Source organism: Carex rostrata, chromosome 8, assembly GCF_964058835.1.
Source record: "Carex rostrata chromosome 8, lpCarRost1.2, whole genome shotgun sequence".
Lineage (NCBI taxonomy): Eukaryota > Viridiplantae > Streptophyta > Magnoliopsida > Poales > Cyperaceae > Carex > Carex rostrata.
This window is the reverse complement of record NC_135925.1, coordinates 11,227,641-11,248,666: the sequence shown is the minus strand read 5'-3', so window position 1 is coordinate 11,248,666 and position 21,026 is coordinate 11,227,641. Positions and strand designations below refer to the sequence as shown.

Below are 21,026 nucleotides of genomic sequence, written 5' to 3'. Positions count from 1 at the left end.
GTATTTATACTTTCACTGAGCCTGGTGATGATTTCATTCTTAACTCAAAGTTTATTTCATTTCTAGTGGAGTCATAAATTATATAAAAAAAAAAAACATCTTTTTTCTTAAAACCTTTGTAGAAACTGTGAAAGGTTGGTAAAGGATAGCCCAAAAAATCATAGTGTTGGGTAAACTCAAAAAACAGAGAAAAGAAAAGACTATTTTCAATTAATTAACTTTTCAATGCACTTTTTTTCCTTACCTCTCCAACTCAAATAACTAATAAATTACAATTGTTACTAACTTACTATTGATGTACAAGTCAGTAAATATTGCAGGGAAAAATGAAGAAAATGAACTGAAATAAACTAGTTATATTTGTTTGAACTTGCTGGCAGCACATCTGAACACAAGTCCCAACCAATTATCAAATTTGTAAGCCGATAAGAAAGCCAACAAAGAAGGCGAGAATAATTATCCATGCAAACAATTCATCATAGGAAGCCGGCCTCTCCATTTCCTCCATCTGTACCGAATAAGATTACAAAAAAAATTCAAATGTCGGATGAGAAATTTCTCTAGTTTCAGCTCAATTGTTATTGGTAAGAAAGGAACTGCTCTATCTACAAGCCTTTAAAGTACTCGTGTCAAGCTTTTAGTTTTTGTCTGCAATCCTTTAAAGTATTCATGTCAAGCCTTTAAACCGAGTATAATCGATGAAGAACCAATCTTAGCCGTCAATAGTGAATGTTAGAAGCAGATTTGCTGTTTTGGTGATCGTCTGACGTTCTACATGTTGAAGACCTGGACCGCGCAAAGGCCGATCCTCCAGATCTCGAATCATACTATGCCGGAGGCAAATGCGGAGAAACGATAGAAGGGAGAAGGGAATGCAATTCAAAATTGAGAGAAAAAAAGAGAAGAAATGAGGTAGCGACGGAGGAGAGACAATAGAAGGGAAAATAGAGCGCGATTCAAAATTGGAAAATTGGATGGAGACGGTTGAACTAGTTGGGAATAGTTAAAATAATTGGGAAAGATTATTATTAGAAAATAAAATAAAATAAACTCACCTGGTCAAGATTGGACAGAGGTGCACTTGAATCGGGCTATATTGCGCCAAAGAAAGACAAATTAGTTAATGAAAAAGAATTTAATTAGAATCAATATCTACTAAATTTTTTTTTATTTAAATCCACAAGGCAAATAAACTGACCATATTCAGAATGGAGGTGGCCTCAAGGTAAATGAATCTTGCCTTCAACTTCTGGATTTCTCCTTCAAGTGCAGTATTTTTTATTTCTATCTCAGTTATCTTCTCAGTATCTTTCTGCAAGTAAAATCAATACAATATGTTACTTTATTTTATCTAGATAATTCTAGTGTACATTCAATTTTTATGACACAACATACTTTTATGGTACACATATTTTAAAACTAATTTTTTTTTTAGTTACCATCTCAACAAATTGAAATTCTGACCTTACCATTGTTTTTGAGAAAATTCAGAAACCAGCACATACGCAGATTGAGTCTACTCACCAATTTGGGACGGTGCGCAGACCAGGTCTGTGCACGAAACATTTTTTTTTACTGTTTTTATTAATTTTTTAAATATTTTGTTTGATAAAAGCGCGAGATATGAGTTATGTTATATAATAATTGAGGTTACAAAACAGTTGAATGAGTTTTGCAATGAGAGCAGCCATGGCTTCTTCCATTAGAAATGAGAGAAAAAAAAGAAAGAAAAGGAGAAATCTTCCATTATTATTCTTCATCCGAAGATTTCCTCCTCTCCTTTTTTTTTTTTTTCTCTCTCTTTACAAATATTCCCCTGTACAAACCAATTGTTCCATAGCCCCAATATCCATAACCAATATCTCGCTTTTTTATCAAAAATTTTTTAACAAAAAAACAGCAAAAAAAAAAAAAAAAAAAATCGTTCCGTGCACAGACCAGGTTTGCGCACTATTTCATATTGCCTTTTTTTTTTTTCTGAATTTTCCAAAAACAGTGATAAGGTCAAAATTTTGAATTTCTGAGGTGGTAACTAAAAAAATTTCAGATTTAAAACAATTTTTCACATTTTAAAAAATTATATAGTTTTGGATAGGACGTGTATCAAATTTGAGTTAATTTTAAAAAAATATTAGCTGTTTATTATAAATTCATTAAAACTCCACCCTTAAAAATTTTAATTTGTTAATTACTTCAAATTATTTGAGAATACATCTACAATACTAAATTTTTTTAAATGGATAATTTTTTTGAAATATAGTTAGTATAAGAATTGAATGTACCATTTTTTTTTTTTATGATGTACACTAATTATCTATTTCATATTTTAATTTCTGAAGGCATACATGACGACTCATGAACCTTGCCTCTCTGTAGCAAGACAAGAAATTAATTATCGCAAAAAGTACTTAAAAAAATGAATGTTATAATTAAAGGAAGTTCTTATTTATTAAATATTTATTTAACATCAAATTCAAAAACGGATGTTGTCCAATTAAAAAGACGACTGTATAATTAAAATAATAATAAATAAAATTACAACATTGCTTACTATTTTGTTGACCAATTTCCTCTCTAAAACTGCAATTCGATCCATAATTTTTCTGATTTCGCCTTCCAATGTAGCAGTGGCCCTCTTTATCTTTTCTTTCTCAGTTTTATTGTGCTTCTCATTCTGTTTCTGGATTACGAATTAATTACCAACTGATCAATTTTCAGCATTCAAACAAAAAATAGTAGAAAAAAATTAAACAAGAAATAACCTAGATATTAATTGCAATCACCTTGGCATTAGCCACCTCTATTTTTACTTCATCAATCTTTCTTCCCAATTCATCCATCTTTCTTTGGAACTCGCAAATTTTCTGAGAAACTTCTTCATAATCACCAAATGAATATTGCTTTCTTTCTCCAATATCCTTGAAGGGTGGCATATTAAAAAACCAAAAAAAAAATTAAATAAAAAAAGAGGAGCACAGTGTGGAATATGTGTAATATTTTTTTTTTCCCTATTTGTAACTCTTACATATTTTTATTAGCAAACTGATAAGTATTTATATTTTTTTCATTATATGACTGAAACTATTTCAATTGTTTCTAAGTAGATATCACAAAAATTATGTGATACAAAAAATTGTGAACACAGTTCAAATTATGTCTGAACTCAAACTATGCATTCATAATTACCATAGGGTTTGGATCATTAGAGAAACATAATAATCCTATGAATTTTTCTGGGATTCTTAATTTAAAATAACTACAGTTTTAAATCTTGGCAAAAAAAATATAAAATTACCATTAAAATAACTAAGAAATCTTCCTAGTAATATATTGTGTTAACTAAGGCTGTGCTCCAGAAAACTTAGAGGTAGAGGGAATAAACGGGAAGGGAAGGAAGGGATCAGAGGGCTCGAATTGAGGGTGACGAACTTGAAAGAGTTTATGCAGCGAATTCCCCTCCGTTCTCCTCCACTTCTTTTTTGATTTTCCTCTACTGGAGCAGAAGAACGACCTCGATCAAATTCGGTCTGCTGACCTTTCCCCTCCTCTCCCGTTCCTTTCCTTTAATGATCGATATTTCTCTTCCACTGAAGCATAGCCTAAGGTCTACATAAAACTACTAGAAAAAGAAATTAGTTTACATATTTCTAATTTCGTTTTGTCATTGTAGTTACCTGCTGATGATTTGCACAACAGTCATTGTTGGAACCCAACAATGGTTCAGTGCTTCCGCCTGAACTGAGGCGGCTATATCCTCCGTTTCCGAAGATGGTTGTGATTCGGCCTCCCCACCATTTACGCTCCTGATGGTAACCCATTTCTTTGATTAAGCTTCAATTAGCAATTAATAACCTGGCAATGGCAATTGAAGAGAAGAATAAGAAGAAACTAAATTTGGATGAGAAATTGTAAATATAGAATTCAGTATATACTTGATTGAAATAAGTAGTAACTATATTAAGCCAAAACGTATTGTTAGGGACAAGTAAAGAGACAAACTTTCTGCTTAATTACCAAAATTAACAATGAAAAGTACGACTAATTTTACCGTGGACCTTCTTTAGAGAGAAAATATGCATATGAATTAATAAAGTAGAGCATTGCTTTTTTAAATTAAAGAGGAATGAGTCTTTGATGTATTTGCTGTGAAATTCATTAATAAGACGAAGTGCATGGTTGGTATTTGATCGTCCTTTCTTCCTTCAATTTTAACTAGACGGTTCCTATCTAGATTATTTTACTTGCATTATTTTACCGTGTTAAGATAAGATATATAGATGTTGACATTTTAGAATAAATATAATAAAGAACGAGTCCAAATAACAAGGTGGTTTATTTTTGGTTTTTTATCTTTTAAGATCAGAAACTAGTTTTAATGCGAAAATAAATACTCTAAAAAGAAACTAAATAAGAAGGATAGAGTTAGTACAAAAATCTCAAGTATGCAGGATGATGATTTGAGTTGCATGTTACCTTAGTATTTACTTCTTTTCGTTTTGTTCATTAACTAATTTTGTTTTGTTCAATCTTATAAGATTGAACAAAACAAGTAAATACTTATCCCACATCGTATTTTTATCATCCGGAGCGTGATAATATAAGCATCTTTGTATATTTTTTTGATCTGTTAACTATATCGCCAACATAGTTAGCTACAAAGCTTAGAAACTGGTTATTTAATGACGCAGTTCTCTATAATTGGATTAATCCACACGAATTGACATTATATAATGCATGCATATTTAACTGGTGATAGCGCACGTCGGTCTAGATTATCCTTAAAACAAGTCATATCATATTTACACGTGTAATCTCTATCATAGGCGATTCTCATATTCTCATAACGCACATTCTCATCAAATTTCAACCTCATACCCGCTATTTCTTTTATATGCCAACATAATCTAATATCCAATACCAATATCCAAATCAACTATACAAATTGAAAACATAAATTATAGAGAAGTTGGATTACCTTATAGCGATCAATCTAGAAAATCCAAATTAAGTTTCAACGATTGTTTAGAATCAATGCGACATAGTTAGAATTTCAATCGGATAGACGTACAATCAAACTAAATGATAAACAACATCATAATTGTATCAATAATTTTCTGGATTTATTGGGCTGTCTCTTGTTTAAAATTTTTAATCATGGGATCACCAGAAAGAAAAATAAGGAGGCGCCAGGACAATAGGTTTTACATTTTTCGTCACAAAATTCAGATTTAAATAGAGGACGAAGCGGCATGCAGTAAATGGAAAGCAAAAGAAAATGAAAATAAAGATTTGATTAGGGACTCAATCAAAATGGAAAATTCTAATTTGATTCATTTTTCATTTAATTAAAGAGAGGAGCTGTGCCGGTAAAGAGTAAATGGAAAGTAATATTTTTTATTAATAATGAAAGCAATTATATTTCATTCTTTATTTTTCTTGTTAGTAATAATGGAAACAAACGCCGCCACCAGATCCATGATTTAGAGAAAGGCTTTTCTAATATTTCATATTATTTTATTAACAATTATATTATTGTTCGGAAACCTATTTTTTTAAGACACTATAATTTTTATTAGATTAAATAGAATCTGTTATCAATAGATGTACAATTTTATTATTATGAAAAATCTTATTAATATAAAAAAATAATGATTCAATTTTTGGGGATGTTACACCAATACCAAATTATTTCAAACAATTTTCTTAATTATCAGTGGAATTCCTTAAAAGCTAACAATGCTTCTAGTCTTCTAGATAGCAAATCCTCCATGATATATTTCACAATATGGTTAAAAATAAGAATACTTGCTAAATTTGTAAAGATACCTCTTGCCAAACAAGTGTGATTTACATCACAAGCAGGGGCGAAACTAAGGCCTGAGCCAGCCTAAGCCTTGGCCCCCTATCAATCAACATATTAATACAAGATTAATACAATAGATTTATATGAAACACATCTTGCAAAATCAAGCATATATTAATCTTATTTAAATGAAAGACCAATTTGTTTTTAATATATTTTCTAATATATTAATTTTATATTAGTCGTGCCGTGACTAATATGTCAACGAGGACATGCAATTGAGAAAAACTAGTTAGCCCCCCGTATTGATATTATGAAAGAAACTAGTTTGGCTCCCCAACCGATCATTCTTAGTTTCGCCACTGATCACAAGGAAGAAAAATTATATTTTTTTTAATATAAAAATACATATTAAAATTTAAAGATAACTATTGTCAAATAAATTAATGTATGATTGCTTGTTGGCAAGTTCATCATACATGTTTACTTTTGACAACCTAATAACAATTAAAATCACCGTGTCAAACAAATTTAGTTTTATCTTTATTTTGAATCGATTGATTGTATCATGTCCGAATTCTGATGTTGACATTTTAGGATAAATATAATAAAAACGAGTCCCCAGTAATAATAAAATGGTTTGCTTTGCTCTGTATTCTCCATCAGAACGGTCACACCATACTTGGTTCAAGATTCATCTCCAGTAGAGTCGTCGACGGACATAAAAAGCTTTGACCCCACGTTTCATTAAAGTGCCATTAACAAAAAGAAAATGACTCGAGCCATGCAGTGAACCTTTCCAAAGAAACAAAGAGACTCATTTAAATGGCTCAAATGAAATGACATCATCCTCAACTTCACTGACTTCTCCAAAGAGTTCAAATGAGTTATATCAACAGCAGGATATCTAACTTAAAAACTAGTCTTTGATCTAGTGTCAAAGGCACATGATCTTAAGTCATAGCTTCGAAATTCAGATGAGAGAAATTATTTGTTGTATTACAAGGTATTAAATAGTTTAGTGGCTTGATTTTCAATCTTTATTAAAAAAAAAAAAAAAAAGCTTGATATAACTTTTGATAGTGAACTAGCTAGCCTCTGCTTCCACTAGAGTATTAATTATACCCGTTAAGGGTATATCCTACCTTATCCGCCGCCTGGGGTACCCGTGCCCGAGCCCGGGTATGGGTCGGGTACGCGGGTACGGGCAAAAAACGGACCGGACCGGTTTTTTTGGGTAAATACCTGACCATACCTTACCCGACCATACCTGTACCCGACTATACCCGTACCCGAGTACCCGACTACCCGTACCCGATACTCGTCTACTGTTCACTTTAATTCAAAATTCAAAAAACCCAAGTTCCCAATTTGCTAGTACGTAGTTTGGGCCAAGGGGATTGTCAAGTCATAGTCATTTTTTTTTTTTTTTTTTTTGTTGCTAGTACGTAGTTTGGGCCAAGGGGATTGTCAACTAGTATGAATTTTTTTTTTTTTTTTTTTGCTGTAACTCATTCAGTCATCAAACTTACCAATTTGCTTGAGCTTTGAATTTGCCGAGGTAATTACATGATTTCAAACCGTTTTTCGGCTTTGAGTCCACCAACAATTTTGATTGTGTGAAATATTGTCCGTGTATAAACTTCATAGCTCTTAATTAGCATTTTCTTTGCAATCTCGCTATTTGTGGGTGACTTTCTTACCTCGGCAAATTCATCATGGATTTACATTTACTAATCTTATGAACATATCCTCAATATCACAATCTTTTATGCAGGAGTTTTAAATCTAATTTTCAAACCAAAGAATTTCATATGTTTGATTTGAGAATTAATTTCCTTGGTAACGAGTGAGGAGAGCCTTGCCTCACCTCATGTGCATTATTGGAAATGTCTAATAATTACCTGCAAAAGGGAATACAAATTTTCCTGATTGTCAGATTCGTCATAATGGTTCGTAAAACAATCATTACAGTTCGTATAATTTTAACATATAGTGGTTTGTGTATAATGTGTGACTGTTATTAAACCTTTGTAACGTTCATTGAAAAACTTCAACATTGGACAGTAAAAGACATAAAAATGTCAGATGCCATTAAGTTATCAATATTTCTATCTAAATTCTACAGTGAGATTATGATACTATACATAATACATATTTGTATTATGAATTAATATCTTTGTTTATAAATTTTAAATAGGCAATCTAAATCACTCAACAATCACCATACGAAAATGTACTTAAATTTTTCTATTATGTTTGAAATTATACGATTCTATAATTTTTTGTAATAATTAAACGACTCTTGTATTTTTTTTCTGTTATTTCTCATTGGTAATTTTCTATTATTTATCATTTCTTGCAAAATTCATGTGGCTATTATATTTCCACTATAATTAAGCTGGTACTATAAATACTTGTTTCAACTGGTACCAGCTTTTTGCATTATGTTTTGCAGTAATAAAAATTGGAATTATTTAGTTTTTGTTTTGTTTTGTTTTTGTAGGCAATTAAGTTAAGTAAGATAAGTAAACCAAAAAAAAAAAAATGGACAAGGTAAGACAAAATAAGTTGCAAGACCTACACAATTTTTCCATAAGCTTATTGCATTAGTGGAAGCCAAAACAAAAAAATTAAACCATATTTTAAGCCACCAAAATCTAACTAAATAAGAAATAATTTAAAACATAACATAATTTTAGACCTCAACCATCACATGAATAATTTATGCCAACTTAAGTGAAAATAACTAACTTAAACCTTCTAAATTTTAGGCCTCAACCAAATAGATAGCAAATGATCATGTTGAACAATTCTAATTGATTGTTTGGACTTTATTTTATTGATCCAAAGTAATAATACGGACCAACGTGGCCTATGCATTGTATCATAACCTCACTCCTAAATAGTAAGTTCAAAAAAAAAAAAAAGTCCACACAACCGGTGGAACAAAGTTTTATTTGTTGTTTTGTACACTCATTTGTCTTCTAACTTGAAATATTAAAATAAAAAGAGTGAGTCTATGGTACTATGCATATTACGATTTGTTACCGTGCTACGGCTCTATATTCGAGTTTTCAAATCCTAACGGTCGATCCGAACCGTTCATCTTGTTCTCCATATTAATATGTGTTTGGAGACCAAATTTTACATTTTTTGAAATTTTTTTACTATTTTTTTAGATTTATTGAAAATCCCTGTTTTTGGATGGTCCAAAATTTTCAGATCAAGTGATTTTTTAAATATCTAAAAAAATAATAAATTTTTTTCAAAAAAATGTAAAATTTGGTCTCCAAACACATATTAATATGAAGAACAAGATGAACAGTTCGGATCGAATGTTAAAATTTGAAAACTCGAATATAGAGCCGTAACCTTGATATGCATAATACCATAGAGTCACTCAAATAAAAATATGAAGTAGACTTTATGTACTTAAAAAGAAAAGATAGAACAGAGGATTTCATGTACTTATCTTCTTATTAGGTAGAGAATAAATAAAAAAATAAAGAAGTCTTTGAGGGTATGTAAGAAATTAATATTATTTTAATGCTACTTTGGGTCGTCCTGTTGTTGACAGGCGACCTCAGTGGAAGAAAGAAAGAGAAGCAAGCTGCAAGCTATTGGCTGGAGCGAAGTGTCGTGCATGCATTTTAAATTTCGCGATTTACATTCCTTTCTCTTTCCTTTTCAATCTCTCTTTCACTCTTATTTTTTGTCCCATCATGCAATAGACTCTTCTCCTTCCATCAATCTGCTCCCCAACTTTTTCCATTCTTTCACCTTCTCCTCTTTCCCCAACCTCCTTTTCGCTATCTCTGTACCTTCGATCTCTGCCTAACTTGATCTGCGCGGATTAAGAGTTAGCTTCTGGTTCGATCGTGGCGCACAATCGATGCTTCGTTTCTAATCTTGGTGTCGAGGAGCGTACAAGTGAGGTGTGGTCGAACGGACGAGAAACAGGTGGTTATGGCAACTAATCGGTGCATGAACTCTGGGTGCATGGCAGCGGCGCCGGCCGGCGAGTGGCGGAAGGGTTGGGCTCTCCGAGCGGGTGGGTTCGCCATTCTCTGTGACAAGTGTGGGTATGGCCTTTTGTGTGTCCACATTTTTTTTTTCTTATTCTTATTTATTTTGGAATAAAGTTCTGACAAGAAGTTGCCTGTTCATTTTTATTGATTGTTTCGGGTGGATATGTTTTCTTTGTTATTACTATTTTCTTTTACTGTGCATTAATTGTTGTTTGAAAAAATTGTGCATTTAATTAGATAAATTTATTACATGGCAGCAAACGAAAATCTACCCCCTCAAATGACCACAAACTTTCAGGTGGGGGGTCCTACCAGGATTAATTTCTCATTTAATGCTTCATTATTATTTCGTCCTCTACATCATTTGCAATTGAATACAGTACACCATATTCATGATGAATTTGGGTGTATAATCATACCCTCTCCCACCCAACAATACAAATTTATTGACATTAACTATACGCTCCTCTTTTTCATGGTAGAGATATACTTATTGGTCGTTTTGTTTGGTCATTGGTAAAGTACTTTTGATGCCTAACTACTTCCATGCACATTTAGGTTGGCCTATGACCAGCATGTGTTTTGTGATATATTCCACCAAAAAGAGTCGGGATGGAGGGAATGCTCTTACTGTGGAAAGGTTAGTCAGGACTCAGAATGACAAATGTCACATACTTATTTCTTGTAGCTGGTTTTATAGCAATGACAAACCTTTAGACAGTCGAGTAATCTTCGGAAAAATCTATATTAATTCTATGCAGTGTTATCAGAACCGGACCGGACCGGCGGTTTAACCGAAAAAAATCGGAACCGGTCACATGTCTGGTTCGGTTTTGCAATCAGATCGCTTCAGCTAATAAACCGTTCAAAAAAGATTAAACCGTCTGTTTTTATTAAAAGTCGCTGATTTAAACCGTCCGGTTCAAAACAGGTTCTTTAGATCTCCTCCTCCGATATCATATTCTCCTTTCCTTTCTCAATCAAATCTCTTCATCCTCCGATTATTCTTGACTTTTTGAAATAGATTTTTTTTAATCTCCTTCAAATCTCTTCTCTGTAAAGATGGAAATCATTTTTATTTTAAATCTCCTTCTATTTCAATCTCCTCTCTGATAAATTGGCTGTGGGTCAATTTCGTTTTCAACACTTTGTTTGAAAGATAATCACAAAAGAAGCTACTAAGATCAAGAACTGTAACTAGTTTTATGAATATTTTGTGTTAATTTTATTGAATAGACTTATGCATACAAGATGTTTGATGAAATGCTCAAATCAAAGAGCATGTTGGTTATGTTCCTGCCAAAGCTAGCTGGTACTAAGATAATCAGAAACTCAAACTGTTTTTGAAGTTACTTTGAAGTTCTAATATATGTACTTGATCATGAGGAACAATTGCTGGTACATTTTTTTTCTTTTATTTGAATTAATATTGAATTTATTTTATTTTCAGAAACTGTACCGGTACATCCTATTGCAATTTAGGGATCTTTATGCAAATTTCTAAACTAAAAATGTTTATTATGTAAAACATGCGATCAAGTTCTGTAGAATAATCTTTTCGAATGCCAGAAAGCATTACAGGTGTGGTCTAGGATGGTTTTTAAGCTAGGGGTGCAAATCATGTAAGGAGGTGAGACAGTGGAGCAAATCTTTATCAATTCAAGGCAACATGAATTAAGAGAGGGTATGAATAACAATGAATGGAGTGCATATATATTCTTCTCATCGACATGTTGGAGTTTGTGGAAGCAACGGAATAAGATCTTGTTTGAAGGGAAGATAGTTCCTGCTAATGTGCTACAGAAATTAACAATTCAAGAGGCGTTTCTTTGGGAGAGATTTTGTTGAATAATTAATTTTTGCAAGGCCTACATCTTTGTGGTCTTTTGGATGTATTTTTTTTATATTTTAATTTCTAGTAATCAACTTGACATCCACTGTCAATATTTTTAAAAATAATGTTTATTTTGTTAAATATGACATTCTTTCTTGTAAGGACTTAGACGAATAATTTAAATAACTTGCTGGTATTTCAGGTTATTAGTTGTAATTGTATTAAAAAAATCAGCAGTTGAACCGGTTGACCCACTGGTCCGACCAATGAACCAATGACCCGGAGTTCTACCTGGTTGATGTCCGGTTCGGTTCTGATAACATTGATTCTATGTGTGGATTTTTTTTTTTGCAGCGTCTCCATTGTGGGTGCATTGCTTCAAGGAATTCATTTGACCTTCTTGACAGTGGTGGTGTCCAGTGCCTTAACTGCATCAAAGCTTCAGGAGTTCAATTTGTAAGATCCATTATCCCATACTGTTACTCCTGGTATTTTCTATGGTCTTTTGCAATATGAGTAACATATTCTACTCTATTTCAAAATACACTTGAGAATATTTGGGTCACCTGCCACTAAATCCAACTGCCAGAACAATGTTATGTCAAGAAAAACTATTTAATTGCCCCTGAGATTCCTTTTTTTTTTTTTATTAATTGGACTAAACCAGTTCATAGCAAGTTCATACAAGCTTGGGACTCGCCATTGAATCCCCTTGGCTTGATTTTTTCCTATCATCTTAGTTCCATCATTCAACGTTAAATATAAATGTTTGGTCTGCCTTATAAATATCTGGTTATCTTGTGTATCATTTGCCAACAAGTTAAAATATGGAGTGTGATATATATATATATATAGAGAGAGATGGGCTACGGTGCATTGCAATGCATAGGCCATGGTGTGCATTGGACCATAAATCACCGATTCAAAGTCCAAATGACTGATCCAAACCGTTCATCTTGTTCTCCATATTAATATGTGCTTGGAGACCAAATTTTACATTTTTTGGAATTTTTTTACTATTTATTAAGCCACTTTGAAAATCGCTGATCCAACGGTGACTGTTTGGAACAGTAAAATCAGAAGCCACCGTTGGATCAGCGATTTTCAAAGTGGCTTGATAAATAGTAAAAAAATTCCAAAATATGTAAAATTTGATCTCCAAGCACATATTAATATGGAGAACAAGATGAACGGTTTGGATCGGTCATTTGGACTTTGAATCGGTGATTTATGGTCCAATGCACACCATGGCCTATGCATTGCAATGCACCATAGCCCATCTCTCTCTCTCTCTATATATATATATATATATATTTTTTTTTTTGTTAAAAAAAGAGCACGTAACGACAATTTAATGACCATATTTTGGACAATTGGTTCAACTCAAATGTGTTGCTTAGTCCCTGACTGAAATCTCGCAGCTGGTTTGGTTTTTAATATCACATCATTCATTCTGCAGATACCCACCCAACCTGTCCCTAAACTCCTACCACCGCCACAAATGCATCAGAGTCAGAGGCCATTTCCTCTTTCTGCCAGGGGACCAAGTGAGGAAGTGTTTCAAGGCCGGGCCATAGACATGCCATCAGTTTCTATGGACAAATGGGAAGAAAAACCCATTTTACCACTGAATCGAATTTCATCCCTCATTGGGACCTCTTCCCAAAATATCTTTGATTTGAAAGATATCCACATAGAAAACAATTGCAGTAATAACAATAATAATAGCAATACTAACTCTGAGCCATTGACTGAGACTTCTCTGAGCATGAGTCTTGGTCTCGCTAATACTCCAAACATGGAAAGAACTATTATGCTTCCACCACCTGAGTTGACTGGTCAAAGGCCGCGTCATTTTGTACCCAAACCATCAAAGGCCATGCCATTTGATACCACAAAGGACCTGAGCCAATTATCTCACATGCGTGTTGCAAGGCCACCAGCAGAGGGGCGGGGGAGGAACCAATTGCTCCCCCGCTATTGGCCAAGGATTACTGATCAAGAGCTACAGCAAATTTCAGGAGAGTATCCTTTCATTTAGTTTTTTTCTGTATGCTATTCCTGCATTTGCACTAGTAAGAGTTAAAATAAATGTATAATTCTTGGTTAAGTCGCATTCCTGACCTGGATACCAGAAATGTTATGGTCTTGATTTTTTGCACTGGTTTCACCATCATGTTCCAGCCTATATCTGGTGGATCTGTTTTACCAATTGTCAGGACCTTTTATTTTGTTTTTGTTCTTTTTGTAAGAAGTAATAGCCTACTAAATTTTCATTAAACCAAATAAAAGATAGTTACAAGTATATACAAGGATGAATAAAGTGTGAAAAGAGAACAAGCTCCAAATAGAAGAAAGGAAAAAACAAACAATACATCAACCCCTAACTAGGCTTTACATTGGCATCCATGATGAGCGAAGTACTTAATCTCTGTCTACTCTCTCGAATCGTTAATTACTAGTGCCCACTATATATTTTCGTTCCCTTTTCTATCCTTGGCTTTTTGGCAGTCATTTTGTCTTCTTAACCTGTCTCCATCTCAAAGCTCAAATGCAACAATAGTTCCATTGTTTGAGAAAGTCCTGAGTGCAAGTGATGCAGGTCGGATCGGCCGTTTAGTTCTCCCAAAAGCCTGTGCTGAGGTAAAGAAGAATAAAATCCCCAAACTTTTCATGTCTTTTCAAAGGATCGATTAATTATCTTTATGATAATTTCTTTATATATTTTCAGGCATATTTTCCCCCAATTTCTCTACCTGAAGGCCGACCACTGACAATTCAAGATGCTAAAGGGAAGGAATGGCACTTCCAGTTTCGGTTCTGGCCAAACAACAATAGTAGAATGTACGTACTAGAGGGAGTCACACCCTGTATCCAGTCTTTGCAACTACAAGCTGGTGACACAGGTTTGTCTTTTTGTTGGTAAATTTACTTGGCTAAGTCATGTGAATTGTCCATACACCCATATGAGATGATACCAGTTGCAATCTGTACCAGTAATGTATACACGTGTTGGTATTTTGTGATCGTAATTTCACACTTGTTCTTAGGAGTAGACATTGTATATCTGGTTATTTCTAGAAGCTTATATATCTGGTTATTTCTAGAATTTTTTTGTTTATTTTCATTGTTTTTCTTTTTGTATTGTCAGTGACCTTTAGCCGTATAGAACCAGGAGGAAAGCTTGTCATGGGGTTCCGGAAAGCAAGCAACACAGCAACTCTGCCGGTAAAACTGCTGTAAAAATAAAAAACCTTGAAGCCTATTTGTCTCAAATTTGTTATTATATACTCCTAATCTTTAGTAGTACTTATCTTCATACATTTAGTACCTCAACCTTGACCAATATAATGGATCTCTTTACGTTCATGTTAAAAGCTATGGTATCATTTTTTCTCCCAAAGCAGGATTCTCAGATCTCTGCAATTGCAAATGGCACCTTCATGGCCGACCCGTTTTTCACTCAAGGAGACAATTTACAAATAGTAAGTGGATACTCTGGCTTTCTCCACCCAAGAAAGGGACCCCCTGATCACACCAATCCGTCTGATGGTGATGTTGGTTGGCTTAATAAGAGTGGGAGGCCATTGCCGAACGAAATCTTACAGCCATTTCAAAAGAGGACCTGTAACATTGGGTTAAAGAGCCGAAGGCTGTCGATGGATAGCAAGGAGGCATTGGAGTTGAAGCTCACCTGGGAGGAGGCTCAGGATTTGTTGAGGCCACCACCAACTGTCAAACCAAATGTGGTTCTTATCGAGGAATATGAATTTGAAGAGTATGATGTAAGTCAGTGCTCTCTTCCTTTCTGTTCCTGAAAAAAGTAGGAGTCCTTTTCATCAGAACTGACATGGGTTTTTTCCTTGTTTTTTTTAGGAGAAATGATAATTTGCTGTAAAAATAAGAGACAAATCTAGCATGTTAATACCATTTGTGATATTGAAGTAACATTTTGGGCCAACATAGTATTTGTGTAGATCTGATCCAATATACCTAGATGTGTATTGTAAATGTTCCCATTATCTTTTTGATGATGTATGTTGCCTCTTTTCTTTTTGAGAGATAAAATTAAGTTTTGATCTTTTTTGTGAATCTGAATTATTGGTTAGTTCATATCCTTTTGTAACATGCAATGTCAGAGAAGCTTATGCAGTGTTGTATTATACAGGAGCCTCCTATTTTTGGGAAGAAAACAATTTTTACTGCACGTGCTTCAGGGTACTAATTTGACAGCCTTTCATGTTTACTTTTTTAAGTTAAATATTTTGTAGTCCAAGTTTTATTACTTTTTTTAGCATGCTATACTCAAATTGACTGGCTTATAATTTTTACTTTTTTTTAATAGTTTTTCAATTTGTCTTTTATTGAAGCATTATGCTTTGCCTTGATAATTAAGCTTAGCATAGCAGTGTTTACATCAACTATAAAAATCCTATTTGAAGTACCAAATAAACTTGGATATCCAATCATAATAAATTTTGGTTCCGTAGCACAATTCGATTTTTAATCTGATATTACATTTTGACTGTTGCAGCCTAATGTCTAGGCTGAAAATTGAGTATATTAGATTTACATTTCCAATTGGATATTCAGTTGCAAAACTTGAAATTAGCAATGGAAACCATCTGCTTGTAATAATGGTTTTTCAGGGATCAAGATCAATGGATCCAATGTGATGAATGCTTTAAATGGCGGAGGCTGACCATAAATGTTATTGTTGCTTCAAAGTGGACTTGCCCTGACAACACATGTGACTCCAAATAGTACGTCACTTACAAACCTTGTTATCATTTTAACAAAATATGGTAAATAAATGAATGCTCTTGAATCAGTTAGTGTCTTTTGCAGTTCTTCATGTTCTGCACCAGATGAGTTGAGCCCAAAAGAGATACAAAATCTCTTGCAGCAATACGAAGGTATATGCTTCTCATTGCGATTCTGTAATTTCAACTGATATTGTTATTCGTAGTATATTGAAACATTTTCAGATAATATTATAAGGAAAACTAAGAAATTACAGAATCAATGTAAAAGATGTGTATGTTTTCTGTAGTATATTGATCTGGTAAATAAACAGAATCAGTTAATTTCAACAGAATAATACTAATAGAAGTGTTTTCTGTATTGAATTTAGTACTGAAATTTTAGTCCCGTTGTGTTCCATCACTAACCACAGCTAAAATGATTTTGCAAAACCTACCTCATTACCTGTCACAACATGGTGCAGAGATAAAGAGGCAAAGAAATGGAGGTTACAATTACAAGCAAAACATTACAGAACTGGACGCATCTGGTTTAGATGCATTAGCCACTGCTGCAACTGTAGGGGACTCAACCAATGGCATCCAAGCCACACCATCAGTCGCACCGACCACGAAACACCCACGCCACAGGCCAGGCTGCACGTGCATAGTTTGCATCCAGCCCCCAAGTGGGAAAGGCCCAAAACACAACCCATCTTGCACGTGCAATGTGTGCTTGACTGTGAGGCGCCGTTTCAAGACCCTAATGATGCGAAAGAAACAGAAGCAGTCAGAGAGGGAGAAGGCTGAGGCCAGTAACAACAAAAAGCTTCTTTGGGCTGCAAGTAAAGACGAAGCCGAGGGAAGCAACACGTCTAGAGGTACCCCATTGGCTGTTTTGGATGTGCACCGAGAAAGTGAATCAGCCAACCTGGGTTTGGATATCAACCGGGCAGGCATAGATTTGAATTTCTATCCAGACCTGCAGTCACGGCCGAGCATGATGAATCTCCTGGAGGTGGCGAACCGACCTCTAGAGAGTTATTTGAAACTGAATGGGTTTGCCAGCCTGGCAGGTGAGCCGGGTGGTAGTTCTAGTACTGTCACAGTCCCAATGGCACTAGCGGAGAGTGAGGAGAGAACATCTAATGATGGTGTACCGGTGGCTTCAGTGAACCGGGAGCAGGAGACTGGATTGGAGGAAGGTGGTGACAATAACGCCAATCAGGAGAAGGTTGCTAGTGAAGCTGTATAGATCCTTTCATGTTTACAAGTGTGTCCGCGCGCGGTGTCTCTGTTGTGATTTAAAGAGTGTTACGGTTGTTTATTAGAGGCCTGGTCCCTTTGGCATAGGTCTTAAGTTTTGGGCTTCATGATTATACTGTCAGCTAATTGAACATTTTCAGTATAAGGTAGGTAATGAGATATTAAGTTGATCTTTCACTATCAAACCTGCCTAGTCAATGTAAAATTATGAGATAAGGGCAACTTTAAATTTACAGGTTGAGTGTACTCATCTCTTAATCAGAAATAGACAGTGACTCTCAGTCTTGCATAGTCAGCATAGACATACATGAACAACGTGTCCATATCATGTCATTCTCGAATCTATACTATAATGAAGTTACACAAACCACAAACTATTTTTGTAACCAACCACTAGTAACCACTCAAGGGAATTTTTTTTTTTTTTTTGAACAAAACCACTCAAGGGATTGTGATGTGAAAAAGAAAAGAAATGATTGAATGCGGATTTTTAATCTTAAATTTTCAAGCATTACATAATCAATTTTTTTACAGCATTCTGAAATAGAAGTATTGGCATCTCTTCAAAGGAAAGGAAACTGAAAGAGTGATGATCTGGCTACGGAAGTTGTTATGGGCTAGCAAAAATTGTTTATTAATATATCTTCTATTACTAAGCTGCAGAAAGGCGCTGGAAATAGGGGTGTCAATCCCTTTTAGCCGTTTACCCGACCCGTACCGTATTCAATAAGGCAGGTATAGGTAATATTATTTTTTCATTAGCTTATTGGGTATAGGTATGGGTAAGGATTTTTTTTTGTTAGCTAAACGGATAAGGGTACGGGTACTATTTTGTATCCATTACTCTATAGAGTAATTATATAAAATATAATAATATGATAATCTTTGAGCAATAATTAGTGATTACTTTTGTTATTTAGTGTATTGTTTTTGTTGAAAGAAAAATATTAAACATATTATTTTTTATTTGTATGTCTTGTTCTTTAATTAAATAATTAAATTTGTTGGAAGATATATTTTTGTTTTTCAATTCTCTTGTTTTATAAAAAATACAATTTAGTTGAAATTGATTGCATATTTATTTTTATTTTTATTTTTTATCAGTAATATTATTGCATATGTGAAAAATAAATGACTTTTGATGTTTTATTTGTAAAATATAATAAAACTAATTATTATAGTAGTATTTAATAAAACTAATTATTATAGTAGTATTATTCGTTATTCACCCACTACCGTTTCGTTACTCGATAATTTTAACAGCTAAGGGTAGGGTAGGGTAAGATCAAATCTTAATGGGTAGGGTAGGTGTCAAAAATAATAATAGAACTGTAAAAAAAATAATAATAAAACAACTCAAGAACACAAGACTCCCATGAATCTCTCTTCCCTCCCTTATTTTTTTTATTTCTTTTCTTTCTTCATTGAATTACACAACTCTTACATGCCTATTTATCAATTGAGAAATATTTTGTATATCATGCTAAACATGGAAACCAATCCTTAGAATTAATGACAAATAATCAAATACTATCTTTTAAAGGATTCGGCTTGATCTCCAAGTTATGTTGGAACCAAGTGTAATCTTAACACTCCCCCCTCACGAGAGTACGTAAATGTCTACCATTCCGATCTTCTCTAGCATTTCTTCAAATGGTTTAGTTGCTACCGCCTTGGTTAAAACATCAGCCACCTGTTCTGTTGATTTAACAAAGGGAATAGAAATAACGTGAGAATTAAGTTTTTCTTTAATAAAGTGTCTGTCTACCTCTATATGTTTTGTCCTGTCATGTTGCACTGGATTATGTGAAATGTCAATTGCAGCCTTATTGTCACAATACAACTTCATCTCATTTTTCGTTCCCAGTTCTAATTCATTGATCAATTTTCGTAGTCATAATAGTTCGCAAATCCCTTTCATCATGCCTCTAAATTCGGCTTCAACACTAGATAAGGTGACCACATTCTGTTTCTTACTTCTCCATGTTACCAAGTTTTCCCCAACGAAAGTAAAGTATCCCGATGTTGATTTCTTATCCATGATATTTCCTGCCCAATCTGCATCTATATATCCTTCAATCTTTGTATGTCAATTCTTCTCAAATTTGATTCCTTTGCCGGGTGTCCCCTTCAAATATCGTAAGATACGTGTGACAGCTCCCATGTGATCTTCACTTGGATTATGCATGAATTGACTTACTACTCCCACTGTATAAACTATGTCAGGTCTAGTATGTGACAAATATATTAATTTTTCAACTAACCTTTGGTATTTTTCTTTGTTCGTAGGACATTGGTCAGGACAAATCTCAAACTTCACATTTTGTTCCATTGGGGTACTAACCGGTTTACAATCTAACATTCCAGTTTCGGCTAAGAGATCAAGAACATATTTTCTTTGAGAGAGAAATATACATTTTTTTGATCGTGATACTTCAATCCCTAGAAAGTATTTTAGACCTCCCAAATTTTTCATTTCAAATTCTTTTGACAGCTTCATTTGAAGTTTCTCAATTTCAACTTTGTCATCGCCTGTTATAATCATATCATCTACATAGATAATGCGAATTGCAATTTTACCTTCAGTCCTTTTAAAGAACATGGTGTGATCAGAATCTCCTTGATTGTACCCATAGTTTTTCATAGCCTTGCATAACCTCCCAAACCATGCTCTTGGTGACTGTTTCAAGCCATACAATGCCTTTTCTAATTTACACACTTTTTTTTCTGATCCAATATGGTTGTAACCGGGAAGCAGCTCCATGTAAATTTCTTCTTCCAAGTCTCCATGAAGAAATGTATTTTTGACATCAAATTGATGTAATGGCCAGTCAAAGTTAGCTGCAAGGGACAATAAAACTTGAACCGAATTTAATTTTGCAACCGGAGAAAAAGTTTCCTGGAAGTCAACCCCATAGGTTTGTGTATACCCTTTTGCCATTAACCTAGCTTTATATCTTTCAATTTTTCCCTCTGCATTGTACTTGATTGTATACATCCATTTACAACCAACTGTTATTTTTCCTGGTGGTAAATCAACTATTTTCCATGTACAATTTTTTTTCTAGGGCTTCCATTTCTATAGTCATTGCTCTAGTCCATTCTTTACTTTTTGGGCATCCTCAACTTTTTCGAGTATGGCGATAAAAGATAGTTGGTCTGCAAAATTCTATAATGGTTGTGGCAATTTTTCGGTTGAGGTGTAGTTTGCAATTGGATATGTTATTTCTTTACTCGTTCCATCTTCTGGGATGTATCTTTTTGGTGGCTTGCCACGATTAACACGTGCAGGATATCTAGGCTAGGTTTCAAAAGAACATACCTCATTGTTATCCTCTCGTGGTATTGCC

General features: G+C 33.9%; 2 protein-coding genes across 6 annotated transcripts; one reads left to right on the top strand and one right to left on the bottom strand.

The window, feature by feature from the left end:
- Positions 1-246: 246 nt before the first annotated feature.
- Positions 247-4,164, bottom strand: LOC144558711 (uncharacterized). 2 transcript variants are annotated; one of them, XM_078307561.1, is made up of 7 exons: positions 4,049-4,136; positions 3,675-3,852; positions 2,784-2,918; positions 2,552-2,680; positions 1,199-1,312; positions 1,056-1,091; positions 247-508 (listed from the first exon to the last, which is right to left on the bottom strand). In XM_078307561.1, exons 2-7 carry the CDS (start codon positions 3,816-3,818, stop codon positions 410-412), a joined length of 657 nt encoding a protein of 218 aa, XP_078163687.1. In that variant the 5' UTR covers positions 3,819-3,852; positions 4,049-4,136; the 3' UTR covers positions 247-409. The 2 variants fall into 2 exon arrangements, with proteins under 2 accessions (XP_078163687.1, XP_078163688.1); XM_078307562.1 differs by having other exon boundaries at positions 2,552-2,674; positions 3,675-4,164.
- Positions 4,165-9,396: 5,232 nt separating this feature from the next.
- Positions 9,397-17,926, top strand: LOC144557850 (B3 domain-containing protein Os07g0679700-like). Of its 4 annotated transcripts, none has more exons than XM_078306473.1 (12): positions 9,397-9,888; positions 10,393-10,474; positions 12,023-12,124; positions 13,128-13,693; positions 14,215-14,311; positions 14,400-14,574; positions 14,820-14,896; positions 15,076-15,453; positions 15,837-15,886; positions 16,318-16,431; positions 16,517-16,584; positions 16,896-17,926. In XM_078306473.1, exons 1-12 carry the CDS (start codon positions 9,773-9,775, stop codon positions 17,663-17,665), a joined length of 2,595 nt encoding a protein of 864 aa, XP_078162599.1. In that variant the 5' UTR covers positions 9,397-9,772; the 3' UTR covers positions 17,666-17,926. The 4 variants fall into 4 exon arrangements, with proteins under 4 accessions (XP_078162599.1, XP_078162598.1, XP_078162600.1 ...); XM_078306472.1 differs by having other exon boundaries at positions 9,408-9,888; positions 15,073-15,453; XM_078306474.1 differs by lacking the exon at positions 10,393-10,474 and having other exon boundaries at positions 9,453-9,888; positions 15,073-15,453.
- The last annotated feature ends 3,100 nt before the right edge of the window (positions 17,927-21,026 follow it).